This window comes from Echiichthys vipera (genome assembly GCF_963691815.1).
Source record: "Echiichthys vipera genome assembly, chromosome: 17".
In the NCBI taxonomy this organism is placed as follows: domain Eukaryota; kingdom Metazoa; phylum Chordata; class Actinopteri; order Perciformes; family Trachinidae; genus Echiichthys; species Echiichthys vipera.
The window spans coordinates 1,756,965-1,777,607 of NC_139842.1; the positions used below are offsets into that span (position 1 = coordinate 1,756,965).

At 41.0% G+C, this 20,643-nt stretch overlaps 1 protein-coding gene across 3 annotated transcripts; it reads left to right on the forward strand.

Moving 5' to 3' along the window:
• The first annotated feature begins 302 nt into the window (after positions 1 to 302).
• Positions 303 to 20,390, forward strand: crlf3 (cytokine receptor-like factor 3). 3 transcript variants are annotated; one of them, XM_083930665.1, is made up of 9 exons: positions 303 to 382; positions 9,136 to 9,263; positions 13,719 to 13,926; positions 14,968 to 15,055; positions 15,124 to 15,301; positions 15,381 to 15,609; positions 16,543 to 16,681; positions 16,767 to 16,879; positions 17,176 to 20,390. In XM_083930665.1, exons 2-9 carry the CDS (start codon positions 9,147 to 9,149, stop codon positions 17,442 to 17,444), a joined length of 1,341 nt encoding a protein of 446 aa, XP_083786791.1. In that variant the 5' UTR covers positions 303 to 382; positions 9,136 to 9,146; the 3' UTR covers positions 17,445 to 20,390. The 3 variants fall into 3 exon arrangements, with proteins under 3 accessions (XP_083786791.1, XP_083786792.1, XP_083786790.1); XM_083930666.1 differs by having other exon boundaries at positions 331 to 382; positions 9,139 to 9,263; XM_083930664.1 differs by lacking the exon at positions 303 to 382 and adding an exon at positions 7,048 to 7,174 and having other exon boundaries at positions 9,139 to 9,263.
• Positions 20,391 to 20,643: the final 253 nt, after the last annotated feature.

Genomic DNA, 20,643 nt, shown 5'->3' on the forward strand with positions numbered 1-20,643 from the left:
TATAGTACTGTATATATATTCTGCTTTTTTGTAAAGATATATTAGGATTATTAGTATTAATCAAATTAAATAAGACTAAATCAAAATTAATTAATAAATAAAAACACATTCTTCAAAATAACTTTAAATCCCATTTCTATTAATTTCATCACTTCTGACAGGTCTGCTGATGAGGGAGGGGCGAACAGAGCATGTCTCAATCTGATTGGCTGACGTCCTTGTCCATCAAAGTCATCCTCTCTGTGATTGGCTGCGGCCCCCTCGAGCGCCTCGGAAGTGTCATTTTTTGGACTTGAGTAAAACTTAGGCATAATCTAGCGGCGGCTTGGAGCTGATTCACACACTTTCGGGACTAAATGGCTACAAAAAAGCTTTAAAACAGGTACGTTTGAAAGCCTTTTACCTAAATAAGAGTGTGAACTTTTAATTTAACCGTTATTTTATTCCGTAGTTTGTTGTTTTGTCTCTTTTTCTCGAGTTTCATTGTCTTTCGGAGACAACAAGCTAGCCCCAACTTTCCTCCTTTTCCCCCAAAACACCGCGACGACCATCTTTTGAAACCGACATAACACGGATAAAAACGCTGTTTAGTGACAGATTTCCGCGCCGAATTAACTTAAACACATTCTTAATTCAGGATAAAGCTTTATTTTTACCCTTGAGATGTGTTTTAATGTGCTGAGAGCCGCGAAACTCTTAAAATAGCAGGTTTCTTAACGGGGTCTGGGAGCAGGTTTCACCACACGCCTGTAAAATGCCTTTAATCAGGGCTGGATCCACCGACGTGCATGCTTTTAACACAAATATGATGCATTCTGCTTTATTACTGATGCACTTTTATATTCAGTGCTGTAAAAGAGACTCTGCAGCCCCAGGTCTGCTGCGTTAACGGGATAAAAATAACCATATAATACGGAAGTAGCTGTGAGCGAGTTGAGACATGTCTGATGTCTCCAGATGTCTCCTCTCCTCAGTGGTCTGCTCTAATAATAAATATAATAATATTAATAATAATATTAATAATGGGGGTTTGCATGGAGGACAACACATGTCTTAAGTCTCAATAACTACATAAATAAATGTATAAATAAATACAAGAATAAACAAATAAATGCAGAAACAAATAAGTAAATAAATATATGTATAAATAAATACAAGAATAAACAAATAAATGCAGAAACAAATAAGTAAATAAATAAATAAATGTATAAATAAATACCAGAATAAAAAAATAAATGCAGAAACAAATAAGTAAATAAATAAATGTATAAATAAATACAAGAATAAGAAAATAAATGCAGAAACAAATAAGTAAATAAATATATGTATAAATAAATACAAGAATATAAAAATAAATGCAGAAACATATAAGTAAATAAATAAATGTATAAATAAATGCAAGAATAAGAAAATAAATGCAGAAACATATAAATAAGTAAATAAATAAATGTATAAATAAATGCAAGAATAAGAAAATAAATGCAGAAACAAATAAGTAAATAAATAAATTTATAAATAAACACAAGAATAAACAAATAAATGCAGAAACAAATAAGTAAATAATAAATAAATTTATAAATAAATACAAGAATAAAAAATAAATGCAGAAACAAATAAGTAAATAAATAAATGTATAAATAAATACAAGAATAAAAAATAAATGCAGAAACAAAAAGTAAATGAATAAATAGATAAATGCATGAATAATGGAACCTCCTATCTCAACATATGGAAAGAAATACAGAAATGAATAAATGTTGGTGAACAAAAATGTAAAAATAAATGAAAAGCACCATGTATTTATGTATTTATACATTTATTCATGAATTTATTTATTTATCTGTAATTTATTTCCCAGCTTGGGATCAATTAAGTATTTTTATTCTATTCTATCCTAGTTTACATTTATTCATGCATTTATCTATTATTTTATTTATGTATTTATACATTTATTAATTTGTTTATTATTTTATTTATTCTTACATGTATTCATGCATTCTTTGTTCATTTATTTATTAATCAATTTAATTTATTTATACATTTATTTTATTCATTTATTTATTTGTTTTGTTTTTACATTTATTCAGGCATTTATTTATTTATTCATTTATTTTTTTAGTTATTTCTGCATTTATTTATGTATTTATTTAGAATTAAATGTAAATCGTATTTATACACTTATTTTTTATGTATTTATTCATATGTTTATTCAAGCATTTATCTATTTATACATTTATTCATGCCTTTATTAATTAATAAATCAATTAATTTAGTTATTTCTGCGTTTATTTATGTATTTATTGAGACTTAAGTCATGTTTCGTCCTCCATAGGACTCAAACTTCTCATAAATGATCTGAAGTACCTGAGAGACTAGAAAAGGAAGATATTCATGGTCAAAAAGATACAAAAAAATCTCTAATTTATATATTTTTTTATCTATTTTTATCTCTTGCAATGTCGTAAAACCAGCGTCCAAACTATTGAAGTTATTATGAAGCACGGAAATTGTGCAAAAGTGAGAAAAAACTTTTAATTTGAAGTATTAATTTGTCATGAGAGGAGGTTTAACATGTGGTTATTACATAAAGACTCTTTATTTATTAAATTACCATTAAACATGCGATATCAACAGTGTGCATCGTGTTTAAAATGTGTGTTTTTCCACTTAAATGCTTCAAAAACATCAAGAACGTCGAGGATAATAAGAGGAATCCGACTGAACGAGCACACACACGAGCAGCACACACACACCGGCGAATGTTTGTTGACATAAATATATAAAATCGCCTCATGCAAAGCTCCTTTTGGACGTTTTTCCTCCTCCCTGTTGTGTAACAGCTTATTTCTGACCCCGTAAACAGTCTGACAGCCGTGTGAAAGCAGGACAGCGAGGCATCGTCACACCATGCAGCAGTTTGACCTAAATATGCTCTAAACACGCCGCTCATTTCCATACAAAAAGCATCCAAGCACAAAGAAAACAGGGTGGTTTCTATACCCAAACCCGTAGTATCGTGTTTATGCGTTAGACAAAAGGCGTCCCGCGTTAAAGGACACACCTGTTCGCCCATTATTCACTTTGAGGAGGAGATTTTGGGAGAAAGAGGGATGATAGAGCGCAGGATTAAAGAGAGAGAGGGTAAAAAAAGGAATAAAGCTATGTTGTGGGCGTCTGTTCATGGATGTTTGGTTGCAGAAAGAAAACGAGGGTGGACTGACGTGTGTGTGTGTGTGTGTGTGTGTGTGTGTGTGTGTGTGTGTGTGTGTGTGTGTGTGTGTGTGTGTGTGTGTGTGTGTGTGTGTGTGTGTGTGTGTGTGTGTGTGTGTGTGTGTGTGTGTGTGTGTGTGTGTGTGTGTGTGTGTGTGTGTGTGTGTGTGTGTGTGTGTGTGTGTGTGTGTGTGTGTGTGTGCGTTGTTTACGTCATAACTCTACATTTGCATCCACGTGGACGTTAATACATAAACGCTGGAGCGCAGTGGAGCGGTTTCCTGGCTGTGCGGGACAATTACACATTATATGATGAGTGGAAACGCTGCGTTAGAGCTGAAACTGTTTGTTTTTCAAAATAAAAGTAATCTGCAGTCAGTGGTTCATTGTTTCGGCCACTTAAAAATTGCTGGTTTGCTGCTTCTCTTTGTCATATAAGAGCGTAAATTAGGGCTGTGTGAAAAGACCAATATTTCATTTATGTGGATAAATGACACGATGTGACATGTTTATTTAATAAATTACCAATTCAATAAATAGTCTATTTTTATTTATTTTGTTTATTTAATTTATTTATTCGTTTATTTTATTTTATTTGTATTAGTTTTCATTCCTTTTGTTTATTTCTTATTTTATTTTTAAGGTTTTGTTTATTAATTTATTTTATTTTTATTTCATTTATTATATTTTTATATTGTATAATTCTTATTTTATTTTTGTTTATTTGTACTTTATTTCTATTATTTTTGTTATCTTTTTGTTTATTTCATCTTATTTTATTGTTTTGTTTATACATTAATTTTAATTTATTTTGTTTATTTATTCATTTATTTTGTTTTTATTATTTTATTCTTTTGTTTAATGTTTTGTTTATCAATTAATTTCATTTTTATTAAATGTATTATGTTTTTATATTTGTATAATTCTTATTTTATTGTTTTGTTTATACATTCATTTTATTTTAAATTATTTTGTTTATTTATTTTTTATTTATGTTATTTATTGTCTTTTTACCTTAACATCTGTTAACTTCATTTTAATTTTTACTATTAATTTCTTATTTTTACCGTTGTTTAAAAGCGTCACATCATTCATCGTGCTTTGTTGATGTTTACATAAATGTGTATTTGTGTTTGTTTGTGCTTTTGTTTTGTCAAAGCACTTTGTAAAGTCTTGTTTATTAAACAGGCTTTATAATTATAGATAAATAAAGTTATTATGATGATTATTATATAAAATAACCAAACCGTAAAACCTGTGAGAGTGAATTTAACACGCAACAAATGAAAAAAACAGATTATTTTCTCATTTTATTCAGAAATTTACTGCAAAAAAAGACGTTTTGCATCACATTTTCTGTTAGTTTGTGTTTGTTATTACGGATTTAAATGACGTAATCCGATAAATCCGTCACTGGAGTGGTTTGGTGATGAATAAACAAACACAGAGTAGTAATGTACGGTGATGGTAAAACTGTATGTGGCAGAAGCATGAGGCCCGTCAGTCACTTCCTCCTCAGACGCTGTAAAGGAAGCGTGCACGACCGCAGCCGGCGCTCAGGTTGTGTCACGACTTTCAGCTCCGGAGACGAGAAAGTCGCTTTAAAACCTTCGTCGTTTGAATACGTTAAAGTCCTGACTCTAGACACGTTTCATAAGTCTGTAAAAAAAAACACTGCTGTGAGTTTTACAACGTAAAAGTCAGAAAAACAAACTGAGAAGGGGCTGGAAGCACATCCTCTCTTTCGCCCCTCCCCCTCAGTGCGCTTACACGCGGTTTAAAAACCAGATAATATTCGGGTTAAGGTCGTACTTCGGTTTCTCAAACACCGTACCCCGGGTAAAACCGGAGTTTCATACCCCCGTTAATGATCCTTCCTTCAGTACCCGATGCACGTAAACGGCGTTCTTTACCTGGATTATTATGGGTTTCTCGTCTGCGCATGCTCCCCTCTCCCACTTGACCCGGGAAATAGAATAAACCAGGAAGCAACGGCGCCGAAAACAACAACAATAGAGCGTTCCCTTCAAACCGAGGGAGGACTTCACCATGGCAACCAGCATCACTACCAAGAAGAGCCGTTTCTGTCCTGGTTCAGTCCAAAAGTCGGCCATTTTCCCCGGTGACTTTGAACCAGATTAAAAAAAAACGTATTCAGTCCGGAGCGCCACCTACTGCACCGGAGGAAGAGTTACTCCGTCATTTTCCCATTCAACCCCCGCTCATGGATACGAACTTCAATAATCTGGTCATTCACCGGGGTGAGGCCATTATCGGGTTTCTGCTGTGACGGTAAACGCTCTGATTGGGATTTTTCTGCACCGGGCCTCGCCACGCCCACCGCTACATTTCGGGAATACTCAAAGTTGGAAGCTTTCCATGGGAATTTAACAAGAAAACATCTGGAATTTATAAAAAAAATTGAAGGTTGGCTCTTCACATGGGTTTTAAATGTATTTAGGGAAAATATATTTTAGCATAATGTTGCTTAAAACAACCAGATTTCATGCAAGTACACTTGGGAGAAGGGAGAGACTTCCTGGTTGATCCAATCAGGAAGCTCCGTCAGCGTCAGTTCTCTGAGTGTCCACTAGGGGCAGGTTTCATAACAGAGCAGTTTCTCATTGAGCCCCATGTTAAACAGGCCGTTTACACAGCATCATTAAACCTGTTTAAGGACAAAAGAACATTCTAGTCTGTGTGTTTAGATCACATCTCCATGACAACACTGAGGGGGAGGGGCTAGTTTTTATTTTATTGGAGGTTAAAGTTTATGAATAATTAGGGGCGTGGCCTCTTGAGTGGCAGCTAGCCTCTGGCCCTCACTTCTCCTCGGAGGTAAACGTCAGCCATATGGACGTACGCCCCTCCCCCCAACGTCACATACATGCCCTTTTTTGGTCAGAGGAAATGAGGCGGAGTCAAAGTCTGACAAGATGGAGACTCCCGTAGGTGAGGACGATTGGATCAAGCTGAGAGAAGGGACCTGGACGGAGACGCTACGTCCGTTTTTTAAACAGTCTACGATTGAAATGTAATGTTTTTTAATTGCATTGCTTGGATGTCTCTCTATGACGAGACTGTTAATTACCATAAATTCCCGTTATTTCCATGAAAAATTTCCAATTTGAAATATTCCTAAAGTTCCTCAGCTTGACTTTCCGTGGAGAGTTTCTGGAACGTTTCCGGGCGCCAAAATGACCAAAAAATGACGTTTCTTGCACGAGTTAAATTGACATTTTCTCAGTTTTATATGGTGGTAGTTAATCTGAGTTAATCCACAGATTTAGTGATAATAAAAAACAGTCTTTTTGGAGGTTTAAGTGCCTTGGACTCTTACACCACAAGTACTGACAGGAAGTCACTTCAGTTTCATTACGTCTGCAAAGTGAACTGAGATTTAAAACATGTTTTTTACAGTTTCAGTCACGTTTTCTGGGTGTGACGGTGTTTAAACGCCAAAATAAGTGTATGAGAAATATACTTTTATGTTGTTATGTAACTTACTTTGGTGTGTAAGTGTTGCAGCACGTTTACCCCCTAAAGTTAAAGCTCAAAGTCTTGATTTTTATAGTTTTACAGGTGAACACCAGTGAAGAGAAGTGCTCCGGCTTTACGCCTTTAACGTGTTTTGATTTTTGTTCCTGTCTCCGTAGACGCTCAGATGCAAACTCCCCTAAACCTGCATGTTTTTGTGAGCGCGGTGACATTAACGCGGACGTCACAGCTGTTGTTTTCTTTAAAACCAGACCAGCTCCACGTGTTGATGTGACTTTGTTCGGTGCTATCACTCTGTAACGTTCAGCCGCAGCCAAAGTAACCACATGTAGTGACGATGGAGAACAGACGCTAAGGTCACAGGAAGCAGCTCAATAAACAGACTTCGATACAATATTTACTCATTTAGGGTTTTTTATTTTTGCAAAAGGAGGTTTATCAGACGGAGCCCAGATGGTATTTAAAGGTCAGTAATGTTTGATCCGAGGGCGTAGGTGTTGTTTTGTTTTTGTGGGGGGGGGGACATTATAACCAGGGGGTCTGGACGAGGAACCGTGTCAGCGTCTAACACTTAATTTCCTGCGTTCTGGGAACTTTTATGTGACAATTTGTGTCTTTTCTGCATCAATTTATGTCTTTAAATGTCTTTATTCAAGTAAAGGAAATTATTATTAATACTATTAATACTTCTTTTAATTATTATTTATTTATATTATTAAATTTGATTATTTTCAAAATACTAATTATTATTTTTATTATTATTTATTTGTAAAATTGCTATTATATTATTATCATTTTGATTATTATTTTAATTATTATTTTATTGATATTATTACATTTTATTTGTATTATTTTGATCACTATTTTATTTGTAAATTATTATAATAATTATTATTATTGTATTTTATATATTGTTAGATTTTATTATTATGATTATTAGTTAAATTTGTAATATTAATATATTTTATTTATTATTCTTTTATTATTAATATTTTAATTTGAAATATTATTATTGTTATTATTTATTTAATTATTATTATTAATTAAATCATAGAATATCCCAAACAAACATTTTTATTTGTATTATTATTTATTTAATTATTATTATTATTAATTAATTAAATCATAGGTTAACCCAAACAGCCCACTGGCTAAAAAAGTAGCTAAGCAGGATATAAGTTACATGTGTTTTTAGCCCCTGATCGGTTATTTTACCTCTCTGGGGGAGGGGGTTATCTTTATATAATTATGTTTTGTGAGGGGACACATTTCCCTCTTAAATATGGAAATCGAACCCTTTGGTCTCCCGGCTGCAGCGCCGGAGTCACTCTCACAGTCGAGCTGTTAACGGACTGGCAGAGAGGAAGGAAGTGGTTTCCTGGTTGCATCACTTCCTGCTCTCTTGCACCTTGTAGTTTTTGTGGTGCAGGTTATTATTTCGTATTTGACTCAAACCTCCAGAGCATTCAGAAAGTATTCAGTGTCTGAAACTGTTTTTATTTCATCATCTACGCTTTAAACGGCTCTAACTGTGTGAGGCTCATGCAGGCTGTCATTGCTGTTGCAGTCAGGACTGAAACCAAACAACCGCACGTGTGTGGGTTAATTTTTACTTTTTACTGCTTTGACAAAGAAAAACCAGATGAACCTCAAGGAAGAATCAAAGGACACGTGCATATTTGCTATGATATGCAGTTATACATCAGCTCAGGGCGCACTCCCACTGTGCCTCCGTCCCGTGCCCCGTGCTTTAGGGTCCTTGTCCCCCCCTCCAGGCCCGTTTGTACTCACACTACCTGGGCCTCGGAGAATGCTTCTTGCTGCCTATACGTCATCACGCCGTAACACGTCACACGCATTGATGACGTCATGGCGATGCGTGGCTTTGTTTCCAGATCTTTTCGTAGACCTCGGAGTTTTTGTGCGTCTTGTCGACTGTTTTTGAATCTTTTCATCGACCAAATCTGCAGTAAACACTCCACCTCCGCATCACACCAACGTCAACCTTTCACCGCCATTGTTTGAAATGTCCGCGCATGGTCCCTCCTTCTTTTTTCTACGTCCCAACAGGCGCACAGGAAATGACCTCAGAACCACCGTAGGCCTCGTGCTCGTACACGTGCGCACGCTCGTGCTCGTACACGTGCAAACGTGCTTTACTAAAGCCCACCTCTCCCAAACGAGCCGTGGACGGCAAGCGTGCCGCTCCTAGACGTGGTACGGTTGCACTCACACTGGTCAAAGGAACCAGACTTTAGCCGTGAAACGTGCTGGGGCACGGTACGGAGGCACAGTGGGAGTGCGAGTCATTTTAGATAAAGGTGGCTTCTTCACGGCGTTCGGCTGCAGTCATTGTACGCTATAAAACACACCAGGTCACAGTGCATCTTTGTGTTGTAAATATTCTCGTGTGTGTGTTTGTGTAAGGAGGCGGGAGGATGTCTGTGGAGGTGGACTTGCTGCTGCAGGAGGCGAAAGAAAGCATCGAGGCGGCCCAGAACTACCGCAGTGAACTCCAGCAGCGCCTGAATGGCCTCAACCAGGCGCGCAAACAGGTACGGCCGGATCCAGACACACCGGGCCTGACGCAGTTTACGCTTTAACCAAAAGACGAATAGTGACACAATAACACACTCAAAAGTCTTTGTAATTGTTTTGAATCTATTTTTAGTCATTTTGCATCTTTTTGTGGTGGTTTTGCATCTATTTTTAGTCATTTTGCATCTTTTTGTGGTGGTTTTGCATCTATTTTTAGTCATTTTGCATCTTTTTGTGGTGGTTTTGCATCTATTTTTAGTCATTTTTCATCTTTTTGTGGTGGTTTTGCATCTATTTTTAGTAATTTTGCATCTTTTTGTGCTGGTTTTCATCTATTTTCAGTCATTTTGCATATTTTTGTGGTCTATTTATCTATTTTTAATCATAGTAAACACCTTACTCTGGTTAAAATATGAGTTCCTATCGGCGGTCATCAGAGTATTCGTGCATGTAAACGGCGTACCCGAAGTATGATCGGGTGACGCACATGCTCTGTAGGTCATAACTGCACGCAAACACACACACACACACACACACACACACACACACACGCACGTGGTGGTTTTTGACCCGGTAATAGAAAAGATCAGGAAGCAACCGCGCCGAAAACACCGTAAAAAAAAACAACAACAGAAGCTTTTAACCGACCCGGCGGAGAACACAGAGATAACGTAAATACCAAAAGACCCGTTTCTAAAAGGCGTCCGTGCTCCTCACGCTTTCCAAGTTGTTGTGATTTTGACAAAAAGTCAACGCGAAGTAGAAGTGGAGTTGTACGTTAACAGAGCGCCACCTACTGTACCAGAAGTAGATTCACGCCTGTCATTCTTCCCGTTAACCCCTGCTCATGTAAACGGGAAGTAAAGACCGTACTGCGGTTACTGCTCTGCATGTAGACACACCGACTATATAAAGACGACTCAACAGGATGGATGGCGCCACTCGGGTTCACTTCTATTGTAGGAGAAGAATGACTCATGTTGTCTCTGGTTGGATTTCGATGGTTTTACACTGAACCAGGTCCAGGGTAACACGGAGTGTGTTAGCCCCTGACCCGACGGAGTCCCAGGAGAGCATATTCTCTCTCTGTTATCTCTTCCTTCCCCCTGCTGTCTAGATTTACCCCTCCAGCTGCTCACTGTAAACAATGCTGCTATTTCCTGTTGCTATGGACGGATATGAAGTCTTCAGAGGAGAGGAGAGGAGAGGAGAGGAGAGGAGAGGAGAGGAGAGAGACGAGACGAGACGAGACGAGACGAGACGAGACGAGACGAGACGAGACCCGGGGCCAGATTCTCGTCCAAAAACCACAAAAGCTCTGATTTTAATGCAGCTGTATTTGATCGGACGCTGGGGAATTTAACGTAAAACCACTTGTTGTTGTGTTTTGTTTGTGGATGCATGAATATATTCTCCGCACGGCAGCTGAAGAACACAAACGTCTGTGGAGGAACGTGTAATTTAAAGGTTATTTAAAGGTTAAATCTGTAGGATCTTTATTAAAGGACACAATCTCTGCTCTCATGTCCAACAAATGATGATTAAAGCAGATAAAAGGGACAGTTCAGGTGTTTTGAAGCGAAGGTTTCTCTTTAATGGAGCCTCAGGAGTGAAAATAATCCGTAACAATAATCCGTCTCAAAATCTTATTAAGGTTCATTACTTGAGTAAAGGGTTGAGGGGGTTTGACAATGACTTCCTGTCCCGTTGTGTTTCCATGGTAGCAGCCAATAGCGTTGGGCGTTGCTGGTTGCCAGGGTTGTCTGTTGTTGGGTGCAGCTACTGTAGGCTGGCACTGGGTGAAATGGAGTTAGCCAATCCTGCAGCTGCTTCTTTGTCCCAGCAGCTGAGTGAGCGGAGACGGGCAACAACCAGAGTCACTATAGGCCGAGCGTTCACTCCATGGACTGAGAGAAAGGAGAGGAACGCCATTCAAACGCACGCCCACATGGCTATGCTGCTCCTTGATGCTAACATCACTTTCATCTGCACTTAGCTGGAACGGCTAACGCTAACGGCTAACGCTAACTGTCAGTCAAACTCCTCTAATCCTTGTTTTGATGCTGTGGTTTTCTGGAGGGGACGGGTTCAAACCGGCTCAAACAGACTCCGGTCTCCTGGAGCTACTGGGCCGGGTCTGACCAACCTGGCAACCCCACTGCTGGACTTCTTTTTTGTTGTTGAGACGACGATCTTTACACCCTAGATGGAGCTGTTCTGATCATTCTACACATTCAACCTTTAAGTTACACACTTCTAAGAATCGACAAGTGAAATTTCACATTTGTACATGAACATTTAAACGTTTCATAGTGTAAGAAAGTGAGAGAAAGCACGCACACACACACACACACACACACACACACACACACACACATACACACATACACACATACACACACACACACACACACACACACAGACTGTAAATACACTGACGAGCAGCTTGTCAGGAAGCGTGCTGGATTGTCATTAGCGATAGCAAAGGTCCTGTTTCAGTTCCTCCTCGCAGAACACACTTTTACAAACCAACACACACACACACACACACACACAGACACAGACACACATACACACATACACACATACACACATACACACACACACACACACACACACACACACACACACACACACACACACACACACACACACACACACACACACATACACACATACACACACACACACACACACACAGACTGTAAATACACTGACGAGCAGCTTGTCAGGAAGCGTGCTGGATTGTCATTAGCGATAGCAAAGGTCCTGTTTCAGTTCCTCCTCGCAGAACACACTTTTACAAACCAACACACACACACACACACACACACAGACACAGACACACACACACACACACACACACACAGGCCAGAGCATTTCACAATGAGTGTACACACGGCGAGTGATAGAAAAGATATCAGGAAACGGAAGATTTACAACTGTCGCACTGATAAAGCAAATTATGGAAATACACACACACACACACACACACACACACACACACACACACACACACACACACACACACACACACACACACACACACACACACACACACACACACACACACACACACACACACACACACACACACACACACACATAATATTATTAGCAGTCAAACCGAAAATATGGTTTGTAAAGGATGGGAGGAGACGATGTGTTTGGACGATGCTGCAGCGATAATATTGTCTGAACACACACTCTAATGCCGTGTGGGTGTGCGTGCATGTTTGTGTGTGTGCGTGTGTGTTTCCTGGATTCCTTCAATCTGCTGGTGAGTCATCTCCACTGTGGGAAAAGAAGAAGGGGGTTATGGGAAAAAGAAACCCTGAGGTAATGATGTAGGACGGAGCAGCGCGGATCAGAGTCTCAGACAAACAGGGAATAATTCTGTGTTTGACTTTTAAAGTAAATTAAAGAACTGAAGCTGTTCATGCACCTGACGGTTAGGCTAACCGTTAGCTTGACTGTGACCAGGCTAGTTTGCCTGCATACGTTGCCATAGTAACTGAGCTTGAGCTTTGCTGAACTTGCTTTATGGAACTGAATCAATTGAAAATGGGTCAGTCATAAAAGGTTGAATCTGCAGAATGATCAGAACAGCTCCATCTAGAGTCTCAAGAACGTCGTCTCAACAACAAAAAAGTCCAGCAGTGGGGTTGCCAGGTTGGTCAGACCCGGCTCAGTAGCTCCAGGAGACCGGAGTCTGTTTGAGCCTGTTTGAACCCGTCCCCTCCAGAAAACCACAGCATCAAAACAAGGATTAGAGGAGTTTGACTGACAGTTAGCGTTAGCCGTTAGCGTTAGCCGTTCCAGCTAAGTGCAGATGAAAGTGATGTCAGCATCAAGGAGCAGCGTAGCCATGTGGGCGTGCGTTTGAATGGCGTTCCTCTCCTTTCTCTCAGTCCATGGAGTGAATGCTCGGCCTATAGTGACTCTGGTTGTTGCCCGTCTCCGCTCACTCAGCTGCTGGGACAAAGAACGCCCCCTTCACTGAGGCTCCCAAGCAGCTGCACGATTGGCTAACTCCATTTCACCCAGTGCCAGCCTACAGTAGCTGCACCCAACAACAGACAACCCTGGCAACCAGCGACACCCAACGCTATTGGCTGCTACCATGGAAACACAACGGGACAGGAAGTCATTGTCAAACCCGCCAAAAATTTGGTGGTCCAGTAAAAACACGTGAAAAAGAACGGAACGACGGGACGAGTCCAAACAATCGTGTCCGAGTGGAGACACAGAGACGTTACAGTAAAAATGGAAACTCAGGAGCTTTTACTGCACGTTTTAAAGTCGTTGTTGTTGTCGTTTTATTGTGAAGGGCTGAAGAAAGGTCCTGGATGTGTTGACGGCTTCGATGTCGGGACAGTTCTGGTCTGAAAACATCTGAAGTCGCATAAACGTGAAGCAGAATAACGATGTTTTACACCTTCATGTGTCTTTTTCCTCTCCGCGTCCTTCAGGTCCGCGGCAGCTCGGGTCAGGCCCGCGAGGCCCTCCGGCGCCACTTCACGGAGCTGCAGGCGGCGGCGAGTCGGCTGCTGACGGAGCGGCTGAGCGCCCTGCTTGTCGAGGTGGACGCCATCGAGGCGGACAGCGTCAAACCTCTAGACGACTGCCAGAGCCTCATCGAGCACGGGGTGAACCAGGCCGACGAGCTGCTGAGAGAAGGTGGGAAATTACACTTATCACCGCAAACGAGACATTTTCAGGATCGAACCGTGAACGTTAATCTGTGACGTCGGGTTTTAAAAGAGTTATAAAGCCGTTTAATTTCTACCACTGAAGATTTACGCCTTAAAAATGTGTTTCTGAATGTTTTGACTCTAAATTTAACTCTTTGTTTTTCAGTGTTCATAAATTCAACATTAAAAAATTAAAGGCTGAAAAGATTTAATTTGCTATTTTTTAAATGTTGAATTTTTGTAACCTTTAATTTTTTAACATTGAAAAATAAAGAGTTCAATTCAAAAACAAGGAAATTACCAAAACAACGACCAATAGAGTGAATTTAACTCTTTATTTTTCAATGTTCAACAGCAAATTCAACAGCAAATTCAACAGCAAATTCAACAGCAAATTCAACAGCAAATTCAACAGCAAAAAATAAAATGTTAAAAATTTCAACATTAAAAAATTAAAGGCTGAAAAAATGTTAAAAATGTCAATATGCTATTTTTTATTGTTGAATTTTTTAACCTTTAATTTATAAAAATTGAAAAATAAACCCTTTATTTTTTAATGTTCATAAATCCAAGGCAAAAAAATCAACATAAAAAATAAATATACCAAATTCAGATGCAAGATTCAATGTTTTAAATTCAAAGTTAAAAATTCAACATTTAAAAATGGTTTATTGAATTTTTAATATTTTTAACGTTGAATTTCATTTTGTGAATTTTTTTTATCCTTTAATTTCTTAAACCTTGAATTTATGAACATTAAAAAAATAAAGAGTCAAAACATTCAGATTCATATTTAAAATGCATAAATACTCAGTGGCTTTTTCAGTGGCACAGATTTAGATTTAGTTCCTCACTGAACGATTAATAATTTTAATGTTAATAATAAAACAAACTTGTTGCGTCGTGCACGCGTTAAACATCTAAACGCAGTCTCCAAAGCTTGTGTTCTGCTTGTGCGTTTGCAGTTTGTGATCGTGAAATACATAAAAATATAACAAAGCGACACTTTCCCGCCCCGTCTCTGCAGGAGAGGCCGCTCTGCGTTGTGGTCTCGGGGAGAAGGAGGACAAACTGGGCAGTTTCACCAAGAGAGCCATGCACATCCAGCTGGACAGGTGAGTCCGTAACATGGCGTCCGTTGGTTCTGCGGCGCTCTGGTGTTTTATACGGCGTGTTTTTCCAGCCTCCCGGAGGTGCCCGCCTTGGTGGACGTTCCGTGTATTTCCGCCCAGCTGGACGACTCCCTGCTGGGTCTGCTGAGGGACCAGGTGTCCCGCCTCGGCTCCGTCTCCTCCCACCCGCCCGTCCAGATCGAGGAGCTGCAGGAGAGGCCGGGCAGCGTCCTGGTGCGCTGGTGTAAGGTCAGAACCGCGTCCAACACAAGAGAACGCACTCACCGTCACGTCCACTGTCGTGTAATCATCAGAATGTGTGCGGCAGGTGGACGAGGACTTTGCGGCGGCTGATTACCGTATGCAGTACCGGCGGTCCGGCAGCGGGGGGAGCCAGTACGAGGACGCCTACATCGGTCGGGAGTGCGAGTTCCTGGTTCTCCACATGGACCCTCACACCGATTATCTGTTCAGGGTGTGCGCCCGCGGGGAGGGTCGCACCGAGTGGAGCCCCTGGAGCATCCCGCAGACGGGATACACCACGCTCACACCGCACGGTAGGTGAAGCGTCAGACGCCCTGAGGAATGCTGCGTTCACACCAAATGCGACTGACGCAAATACAATCACTTCCGACGCTCGTATCGCGCCGCTTGCTCACTTTTGTCACTTTTAGGTTCATGGCTTCATTCGCAGGTAGCAGCCGAGGCGGCTAGCTAACTGAAGCTAACCCCCAGCTATGTGTTTAGGCTTAGTTGTGCTAAATGGAAGTGATGCTAATGCTAATGCTAACAGGGGTCTGAATGCTTTTAAAAGAACAGAAATGAGCTCTCAGAGGAAGTGTGTAGGGACTCTTCTCATGCTGCGAGAGACGGGGAGCAACGCCGCGGACACACACGTGCCACAGACACACACAGGCCGCAGACACACGCCACAGACACACACACGCCACAGACACACACACGCTGCAGACACACACACGCCACAGACAGACACACCACAGACAGACACACCACAGACACACACACACGCCGCAGACAAACGTGTGTTGTACTCATTGATCTCCAGCTGTCTGTTGTAACTTGTGTGTTGTGTTGTGTTGTGACTCTCCCGGATTTCTCTGTTAAAAGTTGTTACAGGAAAAAAAAACTGTCTCCACGTTTTATTTAAGGTTATGATTTTGCGCCTGAATTACACTTTAACCCAAAGGAGGGTAAAGGGGTGTTTTTAGGGAAGTGGACGTATGAACGGTTATCTGTCACACTCAGTTTCTCTTTCTTCCACTCGAAGACAACGGAGGTGAAAGAAATTAGTTTAATTGCTCTCAGCGTTGGAAAAACATGAATTTCCAGACGCGCGCATGTATTTTCCTACATGCAGATTTCTACCTACGAATGTTTTGAACGTGCAAGAATGAAACAAATGCAGGAGTTTGTTTTCTGCACCTCCAGAAGCAAAGGTTTTGTAACGACGGTCTTCTCTCCTGGTCCAGAGTGGAGCCCGGGCACGGAGGGCTACATCCTGAGCAGCAGGAGGAACATCGCCCTGCGCAGCGACTCCTCCCAGACGCGCTGCCCCGTCCTCTACTCCAACGCGCCCACGTACTTCTGCGGACAGACACTCACCTTCAAGTACGCACACCGCAATGTTACGTGTGTGCAGCAGGAGTGAGTCTCCATAGAAACGGTCTGAACTTGTGTGTTTTCGTGTGCGCAGGATGTCTGCGGCGGGTCCGGTGGATCGGAGGGACAGTCTGGGCGTGTGCGTGGACAACCAGAGGGGGGCGGAGTCACTTCAGAGAGACCAGGCAGTCTGCATTTCCACCAATGGTACGCTGACACACACACACACACACACACACACACACACACACACACACACACACACACACACACACACACACACACACACACACACACACACACACACACACACACACACACACACACACACACACACACACACACACACACACACACACACACACACACACACACACACACACACACACACACACACACACGTTCACTTTATCGGCCTCGTGGAAGTGACGTAGAGCGCGGATCACCGCGAACCTCAGCGGAGCAGTCGTCGTGACGGCATCTGTGTCTGCGTCCTCTCTCAGGTGCCGTGTTCGTCAACGGCAAAGAGATGACCAACCAGCTCCCCGCCGTCGCCGTGGGCTCCGCCGTCACCTTCGACATGGAGGTGGTGAACCTGTTCCCCGCCGGCAACAACAACCTGAGCGGCGACGGCGCCAACTTCAAGCTGAGGGTCACCATCGGCTCGGGGAGCCGCGAGGTGGTGTTCGACTGGCTGGTGGACCAGGCGGTGGACGGCCTCTTCTTCGGCTGCTCCTTCGTCCACTCCGGCTGGAAAGTGCTCGTGTTTTAGCGGCGGCGTCCGCTTTGTTTGATTCTCTCGGAGCCTTCCTCGCGTACGGAGGTCGGCTCGTTGTTTACAGCTTTTTACGCGTCGTCTTCAGCGTAGGGACGGTTTGAACCTCCGCGGATGAAAACGTTAACCCGCTAAACCCGCTGCTCTCTGTGTTTTTATTTAACCGTCACTGTGAAAGTCGCACGTCTTTGCCTTTTTATTATTAAAGCAGTTTTTAAAGGTTCATGGAAAAACTGTGAACGCAGCGAGTTCTCGTCCGTGCCGTGTGCCGTGTGCCGGGGCTGCGGCTGCGACCGCGCTAAAGGAGCAACACGCAGAAACATCACGCGGTAAATCTATGTAAACGTTTCCAGAAACTCTGCCCGTTAAACGTTAAACCAGGGAAAAATAATCATTGGAAGCTAACAATGGGAATTATGGGAATTTATGGTATTACATTACCTACGTATTACATAAATATATACGTATTAATATGACATTTACACACGTTAACTATTTAATTCAGCTTTATTTACGGTGTCACATCAAAACAAAGGTTCAGATCTCAGGAGACTTTGCGGAGCGGGTAAAGACCAAACTCTATGACTTCTAATAAATAAACATTTTGTCTCGTCTTTGACAGACAACGGTGCAAAAACAGTAAAATTAAATCAAACATTTTAGTTCAACAGATTTATTTGTGAGTAGAACTTTGATCAAGTTTGAATTGTTTTAATTAAAGTTGTTTCTGGTTCAGAAATGAAGCAGAAATCATCGATATTAAGTATATATAAGTGTTCTTTCAGTAAATCTGGTTGTTTTAGTTTAAGATTATGCTTAAATATATTTTATCTAAATATATTTTTAATCCCCGTCAAGAGCCGAGCTTTAATTTTTGTACATTTTCCAGATTTATTCCCATAAATTCCCGTTAATTCCCCGATACGGATCGTTTTCATTCGCATTTTATTTTTATATTAGTCGATAAAACGTCAGAAAACGGTGAAAGTTTTCCCCTGAGATGACGTCCGCGGAGAGAAAACAGGAAACATTCACATTTAACAAGTGAAATCTGAGAATTTGGACGTTTTGTCTTTAAAAAAACGACGATTTCTGGATTATTTAAATTACCGTATTCTCCGCACTATAAGTTGCACCTAAAAACCTTCAGATGTCTCCAAAGCCGACAGTGTGCCTTATAATCCGGTGCTCCTTATATATGGACAGATATTGAGCCACAACAGGTCTCAAACTACGGTGAGCAGCCGCCGACTCTATTTCCCCCGTAGAAGAAGTAACGCGCGGTTCATGTTGAGATATACGACTGTGTGAAGCGTGCCGTTTCATTTCCATGTGTGTGTTTGTGTAAAGAGCCCAAAATGGCTCCTGTTAAGAGACACGCTTACGACGCAGAGTTTACACTCAAGGCCATTAGTCACGCAGCAGAACACGGGAATAGAGCAGCAGCCAGAGAGTTGAACATGAACCAATCAATGGTGCCGAAGTGGAGGAAGCAACAAGACGACCTCCCCTGACTGTTGTGTTGACGTTCCCTTTAGCGCAGCTCCATCTAATGGATGCAGAACGTAACCCCAGCCTCCACTGTAGCGTCTGTTCTATGCACCTTATAATGTGGTCGACTTATATATGAAAGAAGTTTCAAAATAAGACGTTCATTGAATATGCGCCTCATAATGTGGTGCGCCTTATAGTGCGGAGAATACGGTAGTTTGGAGCGGCGCGACGTTCAAATGTCACCAGCGTTTGTTTTTAAGTTTGTGAGTGAAACAAATCAACACTCTCTCGTGTTTTACAGCACGTGGACAGTGAATGTTGCTAAGTTTCAGTTTCTTTTTCCTGCTTCTTCAGAGGCGTGAGCGCCGTGAGCAGCCTGAGCTCTGAGCCAATCAGGAGCTTCACTGCACGGCTAAAACACAACATGATATTGCGATTTAACGCATTTAAAACTAAGAACAGGCGCCGCAGTGATCTGGAAGTTTCCGACTCCGTAAAGAAAAAAATCCTGTGAATTATTTTCCTCGTCCTCGAGTTTTTGTTCAAACTGTCGCCTTTAAAATAATCCGTCACTTTTAGCTTTTTGTGTTTTCGTGCGTCGACAATCCGAACAGTATTCACGAGAACGCGCCGTAGCCGCGGGACGATGAGCGTCGCGTCCAGTTTACAGCTACCGTGCGTCTGATGTTAATAACTCATAATTAATAATGAATAATCAAAGTGACGACCTGCGTTCTTCTTCTTCTTCTGTCTGAATATTTAACAAAAACAAGCTTCACATCGTTCTTCTGTTGATTATTTTTTCGTCTTTGACGCAAAACAAAGCGAATTATTGACGAATCTGCAGTTAAATCTGAAAAACGGTAGAAATTTGAGTCAAATGTGACGTCTTCAAACGTCGTATTTTGTCCAAAAACGCCAAAATGTTCCGTAAATAAAGTTAAAAACACACGTTGTCACATCTGAGGCGCTGGAACCACAATATTCTGTTATTAATACGTTAAAAACTGTGATTAAATCGTCACTAAATGCCGTTTTTTCCTTATTTTTGTTATTTTTTAACTCTTTTCAGACTCTAAGGACGAACTCTGGCTCGTCAGGATGTTTTTTTCTGTATTTTCGTCACTTTTCACGAATGTTTTTCTCACTTTTCTTCTTTATTCTCATCTTTTTTCGGGGTTTTGTCTGAAAACTCCGTTTGTGACGAGGACGCGGCGCTGAAGGAAGTCTCTGTGTGCGTCCGTGTTTCCTGAATATCATAAATATCAGCGGACGTTTTACTTTTTATTCCTCTTTTCCTCGTGTTCTCGGCTGATCTGAGGTCAGAGTTTGGTCGGTCGATGGTACAGATTCACTGCTGGAGGAGGAAACGGTGACGCCTGCTGGTCGAACCTCCGTCGTCTCGCTGTCGTCGTCGTCGTTTTGATGTTTTTGTTCAATAAAGGTCAAATTCAACTGAACGCCTCTCTGCAGAGTTTGTGACGTCGTTTGCACCTTTGAAACATTTTGATTCACACGCGGATCGTTTTTTTATAAACTACATGAAGGTTTTTACCAACGAAGGATGATTTATCTTTTATGTACTGTTCGTTTTCAGGGAACGTTCCCTAAAAAGGTTCTTTGAAGGTTCTTTAAAGCTTAAAAAGTAAAATATTAAGATTATTATAAAGAAACCTCCAGGGTATGTTCCCTAAAGGTTATT